General features: G+C 36.7%; 1 protein-coding gene across 4 annotated transcripts in view; it reads left to right on the top strand.

The window, feature by feature from the left end:
* The window catches only part of csnk1a1 (casein kinase 1, alpha 1), a 47,981-nt gene that overhangs the window by 17,518 nt on the left and 13,010 nt on the right, over positions 1-17,453 (top strand). For 3 of the 4 annotated variants that reach the window (XM_066648585.1, XM_066648583.1, XM_066648584.1), the window contains exons 5-7: positions 4,808-4,891; positions 10,042-10,181; positions 16,327-16,405. In XM_066648585.1, coding sequence (XP_066504682.1) covers positions 4,808-4,891; positions 10,042-10,181; positions 16,327-16,405 — 303 coding nt within the window. The remainder of the gene's footprint in view (positions 1-4,807; positions 4,892-10,041; positions 10,182-16,326; positions 16,406-17,453) is intronic. The other variant, XM_066648586.1, reaches the window with a different exon arrangement.

Genomic DNA, 17,453 nt, shown 5'->3' with positions numbered 1-17,453 from the left:
AAATTGCGACTGGGCAATTGATTTCGTGGGTCAAGAGTTTTAATCAGCCTTTTGGAGCCCTTTTGCTCTACTGTTGACACGGGGAGCATACCCTTTATGTAGTGAACTACTGCCTTAGTAATACCAGGCCACTTCATACTTTTCTTTTCCTAAGGCTTAGCATTAGCTAAAGAAGCTTGCAATGCTGTCTGAACTGGTTTAGGCGTACTGGGACGTGAATGCTTCAGAACAGTAGCAGCAGCACCTTGGAGTTGAACAGCTTCGTACAGAAGTGTTGTAAGTGGTGAAATAGATACTGCAGATAGTCTGTTTCTGCTCCTCATCTGACCAGTCGAAATCCGAACCATTTCCATATAACTGAACAGCTCTTCACGCTCTGTGTTACTTGCCTCCTGTGTGTGTGTGAGAGAGCTAGCGCTATCTAGCGGGTCGGGGCAGTGAGCAAAGCGAAGCAGACAAGGCAAGTAGAACAGAGACTCATAGTGAGAGAAATAATGGCTCTGTACAAGATTTAGGCTTGGAGCAATTTTAAAAGGTATCAAATATATATTGATATAAATTATATAGCCTCACTCCATATTCCAATATATATATATAATAAAAATATGAGTTTTTTTTATATATATATTGATATACCACCCAGCATATTTTTCTCCAATTTGGAGATGAGTATTTCTCCACTGTTAATGTTTTACCGTGCTGAGATTTTTTTTTTTCTTAACTCAGCGTAGTGATTGTCTTTTGCTTAAGTTCCTTTTGTTTATTTAGGTCTTTAGGACAGTGTTTTAAAACCCCTTTTCTCTAGAGACCATTCTTAGGACTTTGTTGCCTGTGTCCTCACTTCAAATGACCCAACACTAAACAAACAAACAAACAAACAAACAAAAAACACAAAAATTTAGCAGAAGAACTCCAATATTTTCTCTTACATGACATATTCCTACGGACTACATACATACGTATGCATAGTTAACCATGTATGTGTGGTGCCCAATATGTCAATCACAGTCAACCAGTTGGATTGCACACCCCCCCCCCCCAACCACCTGATCATAGAGCCGGTGAAATTAAAGAATGGAAAAAAATGCAAAGAATGAAAAAAGTCCAAATATCACTCAAGCCTCACTGATGATTACTGACAACTGCTTTAATTCGTCCAGTGAAACTAAGCAAGAGAAAGGAAAAATGTCTATGTAAATCCCTGTCTCCCAAGTACTCATCCAACCCCTGCTCTCAAATGCAACCCCGAATGCAATGATATTCATAGCCTTTATTTATTTATTTATTTATTTTTTTGAGAAACATAAAATACATATATTAACGCCTCTCAAAGTTTGGGGACATTGTCTGCCATTGTAGTGTGTCCCCTCTTTTAACAACAGTCTCTAAATGTCTTGGAAGTGAGGAGACCAATGGCTGCAGTTTGGGGAGTTAATTGTTGTCCCATTCTAGTCTAGTGTAGTATTCTAGCAACTCACCAGTCATGGAGTGCATGCTCTTCTAAAATCTCTATATAATGATTAGCATTTAAGGTGCCTTTTCAGATAATCAAGCCCACACCATGGACACTAATGCAGCCCTATACCATCACATACGCAAGCTTTTGAAATGTGCACTGATGCCATGCTGGATGGTCCCTCTCCTCAGGACATGGTGTCACTTGTTTCCCAAAAAGATTTTGAAATTTTTCCATTTGCCTCAGTCCATTTTAAATTACGTTTAGCCCAGATAATATGGTTAGATTTCTGGTTCTTGTTGATTCGGCAACTTGGGTGCAAGATACAGCTTCAACTTGCATTTGTGGTGAACTGTAACACTTATAAAAATCATGTCCTGTGAACAAAGTGCCCATGCAGATTTCCCCTACAGAAACATGTCTGCTTTTAATGCAGTGCCTACTGTTTTCCCGAAGATCATGAGCATCAGTATTGACATTCAGACATGGCCCTCACACACATGGTTTTCTCCAGATTCTATAAATATTTTGTTGCTGTTTACTGTAGATGGCAGTATCTTCACAATTTTACATTGATAAACTTCTTCTGAAATTGTTCCAAATGTTTTTTTGTTTTTCACATCTGTGAACTTCTGCCCATCTTTGCTTTGAAAAACTGCCACTCTCAAATGCATTTAGTACCCAGTCAAGTACAGATTACTCCTCTGGCTGTTTTAGTACCACTGTACCTGTCTTTTGTTACCCCAGTCCCAAGTTTGAGATGTGTTGCAGCCAAGAAGTTCTAAATTAGAACTAAATATTTTTCATCTCCTGATCAATATGTATTCCTTTCAACATCGGATATGCTCCATGTTATTCTATGAATAAAATATGGGCATATGAGATCATTGAGCTGTCTTTATTTGATTTACACAGTGACTTTTTGGGAATTGCAGTTATTTTTAAAGTTACATCAGTGACCTGCTTTAGAAGTCTTACTCCTTTGGTTAGGGATGAAAAATAAACAAGTAAGATGGAGAGATTGAGTGGGTTTTTTGCTGTGATCATAATAGATTTTACAGCCAGAATGTCCAAAACTTTTGAACTTGTCTTGATTGGACCTAATATATTGTATAGAATTTGTCATATGGCGATTTTCCACTGCATGGAACCTACGTGACTCGACTTTGGATGGCTCTTTTGCTTTTCCACTGGCCAAATCTGGTACCTGGAACCGGGTAAGATTTTCATTCCCAGCTCAATCTGGGTTCCATCTATGCCTAGTAGGTGCTAAATGGTGATGTGTAAAAGCTCTTAAGTTACAGCAGCTTTCATATATTTATCAGACTCTCAACAGTAGCTTGTAACTTTACCTCAGCGGCTTGGGTGAATGGCAGACGGAAATTTCCAGTGAAAGCTGAACGTAACAAGTAAAACTGATCTGTGAGAACTCCGGTGCGGAGCCGTTTTTAGTCCAAAAAAACACACGAATACATGATGAGTAAACAGCGCCTGACTTTACTGCTGCCATTGTTGTGGTTTTTCAAAGCCAGCAATTCCTGTTAGAGACGGTTTTGCAATGTCATCGGCTCCATTTCAGGGGGGCGCTGTGCCAGTGGAAAACTGAAAAGCTTTAAGCATATTGTGTAGAGCTGGACCCATGGAGTGGAAAAGCACCATTAGAGCATAACAGAGACACACTGGCAGCACTTTATAAAAGGTTGATTTCCTGCTTAACATTTTCTTTAATTATCTGGAAAGCATGTGACTATGACTTGCACGGTGATGTATGTGTACAGGTATCAACAGGCACAAAAAAAAGAACCACATGATGGTGGTATGAAAATTAAGTGGTGCTAAAGTCTGGGTAGCAGACGGAATTGGGAGTCTGTTAAATGTCTAGTTGGCAAAATGGCACAGTCTGGCGCTGCATGCACACTAGGTAATCAGGCTTTATAGCTGGAAACAATCTTTATCAAGGCAAAACTCGTTTTCATCACAATTTTGCTGTGGGGTTATTTTTATTTTTTTCTTCTCCTTTCTCTCTCCCCACTTTTGCTAACTTTTCCATCTTGTCCAAGCTTAAAAATAATTGATATTTGACTATTTTTGCGTTTCCATTTTTATATTTTTTTATTGCGCATTATCAGGATTTGTTTTAAAAAATTAATAAAAAATTTGGGGAAGATCCTACAGACTTCAATATGTGATATTCATAGCAGTTTAAGAAGTCTTTAGAGTATAGAAGAGATTCTCGTTTGCAAATCCCACTGGTGGTATATTTTGTTTTCAGCTTAGCATACTACATTGATTGTTAATACATTAAGCCCCAAACTACCAGAATTTGGACAAATTGTCTCAAAAGCACTATTTTAAACTTGCATGTGTGCCTGCTTTTGACACTGGATAGGAGGAGACCAGTTTTCTTAGTTTCACATGTATCCCTTTTACCTCTTGTTTGCTTTAAGTGTGTGTGTGTGTGTGTATACGTAGTCTAGAAAGTTCTGCACAACATGGCATTGTTAGAAAATAAATTACTTTTCTTTGCTTATTTTCTGGTCTGCCTTGGTGAAACCTGCAAAGCAAAAGCCAGGTGCACATGTCCCATCCTGACAGCAATAGCTAAATGTGTGGGAAATTCATATTGTTATCCTACATGTATCTCCACATATGTACAGAAATATTCATAATGCCTCCCTAAATCTCATTCATGTTTCCCAATACATGAATTAAACTTCAGTTACACAAGTGAACAAATGCCAACATATTCTACCCTCTTCCTTACTGAAGGTATTTAGTTTTCATAGAAAATACACAGTAAGTAGTTAATACAAAAATGTAATGGATGGGCTTTTTCTGGGTCTTTTTATTTTTTGGGGGGGCATTTGTTTTGAACTTCATGCCTAATTAAGAAAACAAATGCTGTTAGATTGCCCTCGTATCAGTCCTTGCTCCTTTTGTAGTATTTGGTACAGGCGGTGCTAAAAACAGAAAGGAAATACAGCATATTCAAGATCAAAGACTACATTAGATGAAAATGGATAGCTGTGACATCTTGGTTATATATAAGTAATGCTATCAGTAATATTAAAACCTGGACAGTGAGTTTTTACAGAACTGTTGTGTTTGCTTTACTCACCTGTTAACTGAACTGTATCCAGGTTTACTGGATGACACCCCACCAGTAGATTAGTTTATATCTAGGATGCTTCCTGGTGGTATGAAGGACGTCAAGTCTTGTTTCCTCCCCTTCTTTCTACTCTTCCTCTCCCTTCCGTTCTTTTTCTGAGCCTTGGTGTTGCCTGTCTGCGCTGGCCGTGTGGGTTGTCAGCAATACTGTTTGATGCACTGCACCTTCTATTGTCTGTTTAGTGTTTAGAATCTCCAGTGGGGAAGAGGAAAAGAAGCTTGGCTGTTAGTTCTTCTCAGGACCCATCTTTCTCAGGATTAAACCAGGTCTGAAACTACAACCGCCTAATAATACTGCCCCTCTTTATTTTTATTTATTTATTTATTTACCTCCCTCCCTCTCCCCTTTTTATTCATTTATTTTGTTTGGGTTTTTCTTTTTTATTGAACCCCCTCACTGTCACTAACCCTAGCCTTCTTGTTTAATGATTAAACACCCTGGTATTAAACCAAACACCTATGTTAAAGAGAATATATCCAGATTGCAGTTGTCCGTGTTGGGATCTGGAAGACATTAAGCCGTTTTTTCAGCCATTTTTTAAATCTTCTGAGGGAGGAATGATCACAATGTTTCCTGAATTAAATTTGATCAATTTTGTGAACTCAAATGAGCATAACTTTCAAATCTCTTACCGGTATTCATTATTGCATCACATCAGAAAATTTCAGGATTGAGAAATAAATAACTGATGTATATTTGCTTTTTTTGATATTGAATACTGTTAAAAATGAGATGAGGACTGGTGCATTTATTGAAAATAAAAGGCTCTTGCAGATTTACCTTCTTATGTTAAGACATGGAACTACAGAGGCTTTGTCTCAAACAGTGCTTGAGCTTGCCTTTGTCATCTTAAGTCTTATTTTCTTATGTCACCACCCAGTTTATTTATTTTGTTAATTGTAGTAAACTCATGCAGTAAGGTCTGAACATAATATAACATTTCTCTAATATGGTGTTTTCCTCACAAAGGCTTTTGGCAGATGGAAGTCATTTTGAGTTGTCAGTGCCTAGCAGCATCAGTACATCAATTAAGCCCATTTATTTTCTTGCTTGTGTTTTTTTAGATTGATTGCACATTATTGTATTTTGAAAACTGAGTAGATAAATCAACAGTGAAAGAAATGCCTTGAAAAGATGAATTAGGAAAGAAAAGTATGACAATTTGTTTGTGTAATTGCAAACTTTTATGGACTTGGAAAACTTGATTTCAGTTTAAAAAAATCAGGTAACCAAAATGTCAAGTAAAATCATGTAATAAAAATCAGGTAAAAGACTTCAGGGAATTAAAATTCAGGTAAATATTTCAGATAATTCAGGTTAATAAAATTCATGCTTTGTAAATAAAAGGAAACGTCAGGGTAGTTTTGGAAAAGCAGTCAAATGTAAATCTATTTGAACTCGGAGTGCAGTGTGTTGTAATGTGTGTGGGTGGTTCTCTGCTGTGGCACTGATGTATTGCCAAGTGAAAGGAGCTTAGTCTCTAATACAGGTTCATCAAGCTTAGCTTTATCCCTGTTTGTGTGGGGACAGTCCACAGCAGAGCATGCTTTTTTTTTTTTTTTTAATTTATTCATTAACATAAAGATTTGTCCCTTGTCCTGTCTTTAAATTAAAATTGTATGCTTGAAAATGGTATTTGCTAATTCTCAAAATAAGCTAAAAAATCTAATCAGATGTGCTATGGCTTAAACATCTCTTGGGTTTAAATCATAGCATGTTTATGGCTCAGCATATTCCAGGCAAGGAATACCAAGGCTAAATTTAGAATGTATTTATTTATTTATTTTTTTTAAAGTAGTAGTTCTGTATCAGTCTTGTATTTTTCATGTCGGTATGAGGCGGGTATGTGGCTCTTAGAAACAAACTCCGTGCTTGTCTAGTTCTCTTTTGAGACTTGTGTCCGTGAGAGACCCGGGAAATTTGCGCTTAGTGAAAGAGACATTGGTTCACATTTTAATGTTCTATAGAGTCTTTAATTAATCTTTAACTTAACTCAATTGGAATAAAGAAAAAGATTTTATGATATAGCACTGCAGTAAAACACCAGTCTTTTTCCCATTCCTTCATTTCAAAAACAAAAGTGCTTTCTATAAAACAGAGGGACATTTTCCTTCTGGTCAGCACCTGAAATATAATTCTTTGAGTGTTAGGGTCAGTTTGGAGCGTGATCTGTTCAGACTGACGTCAGATATAGGTCATATTATATAGACTGTGAACAGCAGAAATCAGATTTGGTCATGAAGTCATATTTGGTATATTTTACCTGCTGTGTGAATGTAGCCTAAGATACTCGCCGGAGAGCCTCCGGAATAGCCAGCTGCCGGGAAGAATCTGTTGATGCTGTGGTCTTCCCAAGTTCGGCAAACTGGGGTGGTGGAGCCGAAGATGATTTCTCAGGTTTGTTGTATTGGCACCTTTTTACAGTCACCGTTTAGTAGCAACTGTTCGGATGAGTTGTTCTACCTTGTCAAAATGTGTCACATAATGTACTTTTAAAGTTACAGTTGCTTAAATAAAACACATACTGTAATAGTGTATACAAAAAATCCTACCCACAGAAGTATAAAAAGGAGACATGCACAGCCTAAATCTCCTTACACATTTGTCTCACCATTTGTTCAGAAATACACAAATGAATTTCTGCTTGTTGGGATTGAAATATAAGATATTTGTTAGTGCAAATCATCGCAGTTAGCTCAAATAATTGCGATCGTGATAGGTATAGGCTTGACCCACATTCTCTTGAGTTTGCTGGTACAATTCTGAATTCATTATTTCATCAAAGATGGCAAGCCCTCCTGGCCAAATGCAGGCCCAAACCATGATAATACCCCCACCCTGGGTGCAGTGTTTTACAAATTCACTAGAAAACAGGGCTGGGTAATATGCTGCCATGCAATGTGTATCTGCAAAACAGTGTCCATTGTACTTATGCTGATGAGACTTTTAAAAAGAAACCTTCGGTGACGAGTCATCAGATGGAACCAATGAGCTCTTCCTGTGACATACCGATCATCAAACCAGTAGTCAGTACAGGACAGCCAATCGCAAATTCTTGCATGGAAACCTGCTAAGGAACCTATGGAAGCCAGATTGGGGGGGACAGTACATACAAAATGTTACACTGTACTGTACAAACAGAGTTGAATTAGATTTGTGGTAACTAAACATTGTTTAGATTTTCCTGAACATTATGGCTTAATTTTCTGTACCTGAATTTTTACCTGAAGGTTTGGTTACCTAATTTTGGTTAAACTGAAGTTCCAACACCTGAATTTCTAATACTTAATTATTTTCAGTATCAATAAATTTTAGGTTTTTTTTATCTCCAAACATTTTTTTTTTCCTCCTCTCTCCCCTCACCCTCCAAGCATTGATTTCTGGTTCAGATTCTGGTGACAACGATTTAACGTCATACAGTTGTTTTTTGTTTCCTGCTTACACCCCTACAAAATGAGTGACTAGAATAATCTTGGGATAGACATGATTTAAGATAACTTTATAAAGTTGCAAATCATGTTTGGTGTAGCTTTTATTTATTTAGTTTTGACTTTGAAAACAAAATCCACAGAACCTACAGCATTTATCGTCTTCCAGCTCTGAACAACTTGTGCCATCTTGCAGTATACCTAAAGAATGTTTGTTGCTGCAATTGTGAAATTCTCTCAATATTCCCTGCCTTTTACAAGTACTTAAACTGTCATCTAATCTTGACTGTAGAGGTTTAGCTCATTGGAGATCTTATGCATGTTGGCAGCTGTTTTTTCCAGTTTGGAAGCTTCAGTTTGGAGTTTTACACAAATTTGTGGATGTTCATATGTCCTGCAAATTCAGATTGTAAAAATGACAATGTGGTGCAAAGCTATGAGCAATTCGCTTGTTGGGGAACTTTTCTGACTTGTGTGCTTTTGACACACACAAAAAAATCAAGTGTCTTGCTTTCAAAAGAAGGGCTGTGCTCCTTTTGGGGTTTATTTATTTATTTATTTTGGTTGCTGTCATTCTGAACTGTGTAGGCCGTCATTCTCAAGTTTTGTCTCTCCTCTATTTACCTTTTTTGCTTCGGTTGGAAAATTTGACTACCCAACATACAAACACAACACCTAATTTAATTTTTCAAAAGGTAAAGCCAATCCTAGTATGTAGATTTATGATATGTGAAAGATTTATATTTTTACTGAGTATAACAGGTACAATGTTTGTATTAATGACTTTTAATGAAGCTGGAGGTTTAACAGTGGATTGCAACATTGCAGTGCAAAACTAGCTATTTATTATGAAATATTAATGTTCTATATTAAGGCAATTTTAAACACCGATGTCAACTTTTCTTTCTTTGAATATTGTTGAAAATGGAGCATACCTATTTCTAATCCAATATTGTCAGTGTAGTATGCCCCTGATGGGTGCATTAATAAGTGACCACAGGTTATAACTCCAGCATTTTGCAGATATTTGTGCTTTAATCGGAGTGTACACATTTTTTACATTTTATTAAATTGTTTTTAAATTAACATTTTTATATATAATTGATTTTATTTTTTGGCAGGAGGATCAAATATATTTTATCTTCTCCATGAACAGTGTCCATACAAATCACAGAACTAAGGCGCATACAAATGCACAGATGCGCACACAACACATTAGTAGTGTCACTAACACCTTAAATTCAAGCTGTTACCTGGCAAAGTAAGTGTGGTGCACAAAAATGTGGACACAGGTTGGCACTCCCAAAACAAATGTCAAATTGTGAAGTGTTAAACTTTCATCTGCCCAATTGTTACTTACTTAGTTTTTATAGGAAATGCAAAAAAACTAAGTGAAATGAGTTTCCTTTTTCTTTTCTCCTTTGAGATCACATTGCCTTACATGCTCAACAGGACCTGCTTAACTGTTCTACATTTATTTTAAAATATACCCTTAAAGTGTCACTTTGTGGAACCGTAGTAAAATTTGGTACAAAGAAAATATGCTCTCAACTGAAGAATTTGGTTTATGATGTTTTGTTTGGCTTTCGTTACTCCACTCCTGTAAAAATTGTTCAGTTGTTTTTCCTGAGGTATCTCCTGTTTTGTTTGATTTTAAATTCTTTAGTTGAACCAGTAGTCTTGGCAGTCTTTAGCTGAGCTGAGTGAAAAATGGGTTACATCAGTTTTTTTTTTTGTTTTTATTATTATTATTATTATTATTATTTTCCCTCTTGTATGCATCTCTTAAACACTATTAAGGAAGCCTCTTAAGCCTATGTTTAATAACTTTTTTTCTTTTTTTATTTCTCTCTTTTCTCCCTTGAGATCACAATGCCTTTCATGCTCAGCAGGACCTGCTTAACTGTTCTATGTGTATTTTTGCTTGCTCTTGCTAGTGCTAAAATAGATATGATGTCAGTGTTTTTGTTTTTTTTTTATTGTTGCAGTTGTTCCTCATCGACTTTGGCCTGGCCAAAAAGTACCGGGACAACAGGACACGGCAGCACATTCCTTACAGAGAAGACAAGAATCTCACAGGCACTGCTCGATATGCCAGTATCAATGCACACCTTGGAATTGAGCAGAGGTGCTTGAAAAATCCCATATTTTACTTTTAAATTTTTGCCTTAAATTACATGTTCTAAGTACTATGTACCGTATTTCTGTGTCTTTAGATTTTGGTTTTGAACAATAGGGGCACCATTCTTGTAATTATACATTGTAATTATGCACAGAATTTAAAATATCCTGTGCCAATCTTTAGAGCTTCACTGTCTTACTACCTGCATTCACATTTATCTATCATTAACCATTTGAATCCTACATCTAACCTCTAGGATTTCTGTGACTTTTTTATGATCGTATCAGCCACTATCTACACCTAACCACTAAAGACCATTTTATACTTTAGCGTTGACTTGATGCAGAGCCTATGCCGTAGGCTATGCAAGAACCCCATGATGTTGCAAGCAGTTATATTTTTGCGTTAATTTCTGTTCAATTACACCACTACAACCGAATCTCAAATCTTCCTCTAAACTATGAAGTGCACAATGTAGTGGTGTAGTAGTATTAGATTTATAAATCTTTAAATTGCAATTTTTAGTAGTTTGTTGTATGTGCTAGGGCATGGTTTACATGAGGTAATGTAAGGTTCACTTTGATGTGTTGCCTGCACAGTATGTTCAGCTAAAAGTACAAATTGGGCTTAAGTTTACTCAACTTCTGAGTACCCAAAACACTCACTATATTGCTAGCTCTTCAGAGGTCATCTCGTAGACACCTCCGGAAGGCTCAACAGTTGAAATCAGACGTCCCACACCCACCCCACTTCGAGTTAGATTTACGACCCCACCACACTCGTGTAGAGCCACCATTAATGTGTGCTCAGTTCCACCAGTTCTATGTGAACTTTACACAGTATATCAACTGCCCGCACTATCAAAATCCATAAATCAACACTGGCCTCCCTGGTGTCTAAGGCTGCACCTAGCACCCTCTGGTACTGTTAATGTGTGCTTAGTGTCACAAGTTCCATGTGAGCTTAATGTGATATATCACCAACAGATGTACGTTATATTTACCTATACTGTAAGTATATCTTACATAAATATAGCAGCAGTCCTAGAAAACATGTTTTCAATATTAGTCCAATTTTCAGGAATAAAGATTGCAGGTTTGTTGAGCAACCCTATCAGTAAATAAGTAACAAACTCTGCTCTCAATTTTGTTTTTCTCTCAGTATTTTAAACAAGTGAACATTTATGGTGATGTGATTTTATGTCTGAAGCAAAGATGCTCACAAGTAATTTTTTGCAAGTCAAGTCCAAATGTCATGTCTTTAATGGTCGAAAAGCATGAATCCCATCTGCTCTACCCATAACACTGCATTGTTACTTCATGTAATGAATTGTATTTTATTAACATATGCTAAATTAACCACATAATTACAAATGAGGCCTATAGGCTTATTCAGTTTATAATAAAAGCTTATAATAAAAAAAATTGAGCAAATAACATTTTTAATATATTGGAACTGTATATTTTATAACCATGGGGACATTGAGCATGTATTAACAGTACCAGTGGGGCTTGGTACAGCCTTAATCACCTGGAGTCTGAGGCCTTTCTGCCATGTCTTGTGATATGACATGACTCGATGTTAACAAATTTCCTCTCCCTGTAAATGTTTGTTCCCAAAAAGTTGCATATGCTAATATTCAGCACAAACCCAACAACAAAAATGAGTCTGTACATTAGTCATCTGTTTTTCGTTTAAATTAACTTTAAACATGCATTCCCAAAAAAAATGTTTTCAAAGGTGCTGATATAAAATCACGTTATGAAAATTATGAAGTTTTCTTTAGAGCTCTGAACTTTGTAGACATTAGTGTTGGTTACACACTGTTGTTTACAGCTTTTTGCTATTTTTTTTTCCTTCTATTTTGCTATGACTGATGTGACACTTTTTCTATACTTGTGGCCTCACACACTGACTATTCATGATAGGTGTGAAACAGGTGATAAATCCCCTCCCCACTGTCAAAGGGGCCCATTAACCACCACCACTTCAGTGAGACCAACGCAATCATTTTTAATCGGTAGTATTTATTTAGCACAGACTGCTTTGGCACAACAAACCATACATATGCACTTCAGAAGACTGTTTAAAAGCAGCAGAGAGAAACCAAACTTTACTACAAGCTGTTGTGCTTCTGCACGTTTACAAAACATTTACCGTCAGCTTCACAAATTTCTTCGCTAGAATATATTGTTGAACTAACCTAGTGTCTAAGCTAACTATCCTAAATGTTTTGCAGAAAAACGAGTCGAATACATTTCACTTACTCATCACAAAATGAAGCCGTTCTGCTGCGTCATCTTGGAGCTCTGCACTCAGTGTGAAAACACAGCCATGTGCATTTTTTATATGACTAAAATGAAAGTTTTCACACGTAATCTTCCAATAAGAGCGGCCAGATTATCATATGAATATGAATGGTTAGGCCATCAAAGGTCGCAGCCTGAGTCTCAGGGAGAGACGTGTTCTTCTCAACCTCCATATATTTGAAAAGTAGACACTAAGGTTTCTGGGTTGTGTGTTTTATTTTTCTAGGACAAAAACATGCTGTTTTGCATAAAGGTTTTGGCGCAAGTTCTGATTTATCTTACTGGCGGGAGAGCCAACTCCAAATCTGCCTGGGTAAAGGCAGATTTATACATTGATTCTATACAGTGACCTACAGCGTTGTGAGCATTTATACTTCTGCATTGGTGGCAGTTGCACCACCACAACACTAGGGCTGAATCTCAAGCATCTTCCTGTACGCTATGAAGTACACAATGCACTATGTAGTTTTCAGGGAGTCTTTATTTTTCCTTTGTTCAATTTTATTTTACACCCAAACCATGCCTGAGTAAAATCTCTCGCTATGAATTAGCTCCTGTTTGTGGTCCCTATAGTGTGGAGAAGAGTTCATTTTCTTGTACTTCTTCGATTCAACAAAAACAATGTCCATTCGACTACTGACCAATTATAGGCCACCTAGTGGTAGTATGTTTGCCTGCTGGCCACCTTTGTGGATTTATGTCATGGATTCATGGAGTTTGTACAATTTGAAGACTGAGACAGATTGGGATATATTCGTTCAACTTCTGGATCTCACCAGTGGTTAAGAGCATGAAGTGTCTTTTGCTGCTGCTTCTCTTCAGTATTTTTGTATTTTCACATCTTCTGATCATATTTCTTTGCATCTTTATTGGTTCCTTTTCCTGTCAGCTCATTTTTGACCCATTGTTTTCCCTGATTTCTTTGACTATTTCTCTTGTACCGATTGCCTAACATCTGTCGCTATTAGCTAGCTACGCTCTAGCGAAGTCTAGGTCATTGTCCTGCTCATCTCAGCGTGATCCTTCTCCTACTTCTATTCTTAAACTTGTGACTCTATCTAGGTACTTTTCCATCTTCCCTTAAGATAGCTGCTGTCACGCCTAAATCCTATACTAAACGGACATGGGTTATATCCGTCCTCGTTTGCCAATTACAGGCCGATCCCCAACCTTCCCTTTCTGGCCAAAGTGATGGAATGAGTTGTAGCTGCTCAGCTGACTGATTTTCTGTCAAGCAACAATCTATGAGCCCTTTCCATCTGTTATTTTGCACCATGCACAGCACTGAGACTGCTCTTGTAAAGATTTGTAATGATCTGCTGAAATCAACAGATGCTGGATTTCTCAACGTCCTGGTTCTGATATGTCATCAGCCTTTGACCCTGTTAATCCCGACATCCTCATTTCCAGACTATCATCTGTTGGTATTACTGGCCAAGCCCTTAATTGCTTACTGTCATATTTCACAAATAGACAATATTACATTGTATTAGGTTCTCATAAATCATCTATGGCCGCTGTTGATCAGAGTGTACCCCAGGGTTCTGTCCTTGGGCCTCTCCTTCATTATCTACATTTCCCCACTTGGGCAGATTGTCTGTAATCATGGGCTTGTCACTGCTATGCCAAAGAAATTCAGATGTACAGGTGATGGTCATGAAATATCATGAAAAAGTAGTTCTATTCAAAAAGTGAAAATTGCATATTATACTCATTCATTACACACAAACTGGTATAGTTCAAGTGTTTATTTATTTTTATTTGATGATTATAACTGACAACTAATGAAAACCCCAAATTCAATATCTCAGAAAATTAGAATGTTATGGCCAATACAAAAAAAATAAGGATTTGTAGAAATGCTGGCCAACTGAACAGTATGAACATAACAAAGCATGTACAGCAGTCAATACTTAGTTGGGGCTCGTTTTGCCTGAATTACTGCAGCAATGCGGCGTGGCATGGAGTCAGTCTGTGGCACTGCTCGGGTTTTATGAGAGCCCAGGTTGCTCTGATAGTGGCCTTCAGCTCTTCTGCATTGTTGGGTCTGGCGTATTGCATCTTCCTCTTCACAATACCCCATAGATTTTCTATGGGATTACGGTCAGGCAAGTTTGCTGGCCAATTAAAACAAGGATACTATGGTCCTTAAACCAGGTACTGGTAGCTTTGGCACTGTGTGCAGGTGCCAAGTCCTGTTGGAAAATTAAATCTGCATCTCCATAAAGTTGGACAGCTGCAGGAAGCATGAAGTGCTCTAAATGTCCTTGTAGACAGCAGCATTGACCTTGGACCTCAGAAAACACAGTGGACCAACACCAGCAGATGACATGGCATCCAAACCATCACTGATAGTGGAAACTTTCTACTGGACCTCAAGCAACATGGATTCTGTGCCTCTCCTCTCTTTTTCCAGACTCTGGGACCTTGATTTCCAAAAGAAATGCAAAATCTGCTTTTGTAAGTTGTCAATGGTCGTCTTTTTGAACTGTCAAGTCAGCAGTCTTCCCAATGATTGTAGCCTACAGGACTAGACTGAGAGACCATTTAAAGACCTTTGCAGGTGCTTAATTGAGTTAATTATCTGATTAGTGTGTGGCACCAGGTGTCTTTAATATCAAACCTTTTCACAGTTTTCAAATTTTCTGAGGTAATGAATTTGGGGTTTCCATTAGTTGTCAGATTATAATAATCAAATTAAAAGAAATAAACACTTGAAATATCAGCCTGTGTGTAATGAATGAGTATAATATACATGTTTCACTTTTTGAATGGAATTACTGAAATCATCTTTTTTGTGATTCTAATTTTATGACCAGCAACTGTATATCAGCTCTGCTTTACCCCCTGCTTCTGTCTTTGCAGAGTTCCTGTATTTAGTTAAAACCCTGTCTGCACACTATCTATTACTCAATGCTGATAAAACAAATATTTACTAGTTGGAGCCTAATACCCACTTTCCCATGTTTTGCATTTCTCTGTTTACATTGATGGTGCAGCTATTAAGCCAGTCCAGGTTGTTAAATATCAAGTCTGGCACTAAAACTGCATTTTTTTTTTTTAACATTGCCTGATTATTCCACATACTCATGATGATCAATTACTTTTTCTCTCAAATCGATTGCTGTAACTCTTCTATAGCCTTCCAATACATCCAAAACTCTGCCTTTAGAGTTCTTACATCTACCAAGCGCAGTTAACATATTACACCTGTCCTCCAGCAACTGCACTGACTGTCATTCCTCATTTAAAATATAAAATTCTTCTTTTCAACTTTAAAGCTTTACATAGCTTGGCTCCTGTATATCATTCTGAGCTGATTCTCCCTTACTGTCCATCTCGCAAACTTAGGTCTACCACTCTGGACTTCTTACTGCCCTAATACCAGACACTCAACCAGGGGTGGCTTTAGTGCTGCTGCTCTCAGTCTCAATCTCATCATCTCTGCTCATCACTGTCTTCCTTTAAATCTCAGCTTAAAACTTTCCTCATTGCTTTATTGTTGTGTGTGTTTTTATTTTTATTTTTTTTACACTCAGTATTCTTGGGTTTGTGAAAAGTGCTATATAAATTGAAATAATTATTATAAATATATTGTGAGTAGTGAGACTTTTGTTACATGTGTTTAATTGGTGAATTACCTTTTACACATTAGTCAAATATTTTGAGACTAATCTCTCTTCATAAATAAAAACTTTGTCAATAGTGCTGCTAAGCTTGTTGAGTTAACTAATCATCAGTTAATCTAATCATGATATTTTGGTCTTTCTACCTGCCATGAGTTTTATGTGCAATATAACCAAATATTCGCTCAGTTAAAAATAATGCTTATGTTCCAACAGTCGTCGAGATGACATGGAATCACTAGGCTATGTGCTGATGTACTTCAACAGAACCAGCCTGCCTTGGCAAGGACTGAAGGTAAGGTTTTTGATATGCTCAGATTGTAATGCATTTGTTAATTCTGAAGTATATGAATTAAAATATAACGTCATACTTTGTGTGACTTGTGTGGTTGTGGCGTTTATATTGTTAATACTATGTGCAAAGCAGCAGACAGGTTACATACAGTAGATATATTGCTATATGGTGGTCAGTATGTGTGTGTATATATATATATATATATATATATATATATATATATATATATATATATATATATATATATATATATATATATATATATATATATATATATATATATATATATATATATACTCTATATTGCCAAAGTATATGCTTATGTACCCTTGCACGCATGTGAAATCCCATTCTTAATCCATAGGGCTTTTAACATAATGTTGGATTTTTTTCTCACCTCGATAAGAAATTAACACGTCACCGCAGTATTGTGGTTAACTTTTGCCAACAGTCCCTGTGTTGCAGGGGCACTGTGGGTTTTCTTCCAAGACTGGTCTTTATATATATATATATATATATATATATATATATATATATATATATATATATATATATATATATATATATATATATATATAATAAAGTTTCTTAGTAACTGTGGTACTGGTTTCACGGAGGATGCTGTAACCATCCTCTCTGAAGACAGCGCATCTGTAAAATCTGTAACTTTTTTTCAGAGCTGCATTAATGGATTTTAGGACTTTGATTTCCTGCCATATAGGAATCAAATGCTGACTGCATCGATCATCCAGAACCCTTCTAATAGCTGGACACTGCTTAAGAATATGTTCAACCATCTGCATAGAACCCCACCTAGTAGAACAATCCTGTGAATATATTAAAACAAGACTGTCCTAAAATTAGATTATCAGTTTGCTATGTTAACAGTGGGCTATTGTTTGATAATTGATCAGCCGGTTCTACACACCACCCAGTTATTAACTTAAACAACAAGCCACTTTGTTTTTGTTTTTTTAAGTATCTTTTTTAAATAATCCTAGTAAACACAAATAATATAAAAATATAAATTGTTAAAAATAATATTAAA

This window comes from Hoplias malabaricus, chromosome 17 (genome assembly GCF_029633855.1).
Source record: "Hoplias malabaricus isolate fHopMal1 chromosome 17, fHopMal1.hap1, whole genome shotgun sequence".
Classification (NCBI taxonomy): domain Eukaryota; kingdom Metazoa; phylum Chordata; class Actinopteri; order Characiformes; family Erythrinidae; genus Hoplias; species Hoplias malabaricus.
Note: the sequence above shows the minus strand (reverse complement) of the source record. Positions and strands in the feature narration are given on the sequence as shown.